The sequence below is a fragment of the Penaeus monodon genome, chromosome 31 (assembly GCF_015228065.2).
Source record: "Penaeus monodon isolate SGIC_2016 chromosome 31, NSTDA_Pmon_1, whole genome shotgun sequence".
Taxonomy (NCBI): domain Eukaryota; kingdom Metazoa; phylum Arthropoda; class Malacostraca; order Decapoda; family Penaeidae; genus Penaeus; species Penaeus monodon.
In genome coordinates, this window is record NC_051416.1 from 20,390,826 (window position 1) to 20,391,510 (window position 685).

Consider the following 685-nt stretch of genomic DNA (forward strand, 5'->3'; position numbering starts at 1 on the left):
TCCAAAACAGGGCAGGGCCAAAGGACAAAGCCCGGGGGTCCCCCACCACCGGGATCGGAGGGCCGCGTTTCCCCGAGGGGCGGGGGAGGCGAGGTGGGCCCAGGGGCGGAGGTGCCGAGGGCGATGTCCCGAGGGCGAGGAGGCGGAGGTGCCGAGGGCGATGTCCCGAGGGCGAGGAGGCGGAGGTGCCGAGGGCGAGGTCCCAAAGGCGACGTGCCGAGGGCGATGTCCGAGGGCGAGGAGGCGGAGGTGCGAGGGCGAAATCCGAGGGCGAGGAGGCGGAGGTGCCCGAGGGCGAGGTGCCGAGGGCGAACGTGCCGAGGGCGATGTCCCGAAGGGCGAGGAGGCGGAGGTGCCGAGGGCGAAATCCGAGGGCGAGGAGGCGGAGGTGCCGAGGGCGATGTCCCGAGGGCGAGGAGGCGGAGGTGCCGAGGGCGATGTCCCGAGGGCGAGGAGGCGGAGGTGCCGAGGGCGATGTCCGAGGGCGATGTCCCGAGGGCGAGGAGGCGGGGGTGCGAGGGCGAGGTCCCGAAGGCGACGTGCCGAGGCGAAATCCCGAGGGCGAGGAGGCGGAGGTCCCGAGGGCGAGGAGGCGGAGGTCCCGAGGGCGAGGAGGCGGAGGTCCCGAGGGCGAAATCCCGAGGGCGGCGCAGTTCTGGCGAATTTCTCGAGGCCTCATTCCCAT

The 685-nt window shown here is 73.4% G+C and overlaps 1 protein-coding gene across 1 annotated transcript in view; it reads right to left on the reverse strand.

The window, feature by feature from the left end:
- LOC119592918 (basic proline-rich protein-like) overlaps positions 1–685 on the reverse strand; it is an 8,075-nt gene extending 7,390 nt beyond the window's left edge. The window contains exon 1 of the mRNA XM_037941810.1: positions 47–685. Within this exon, the coding sequence (XP_037797738.1) occupies positions 47–685 (639 nt within the window). The remainder of the gene's footprint in view (positions 1–46) is intronic.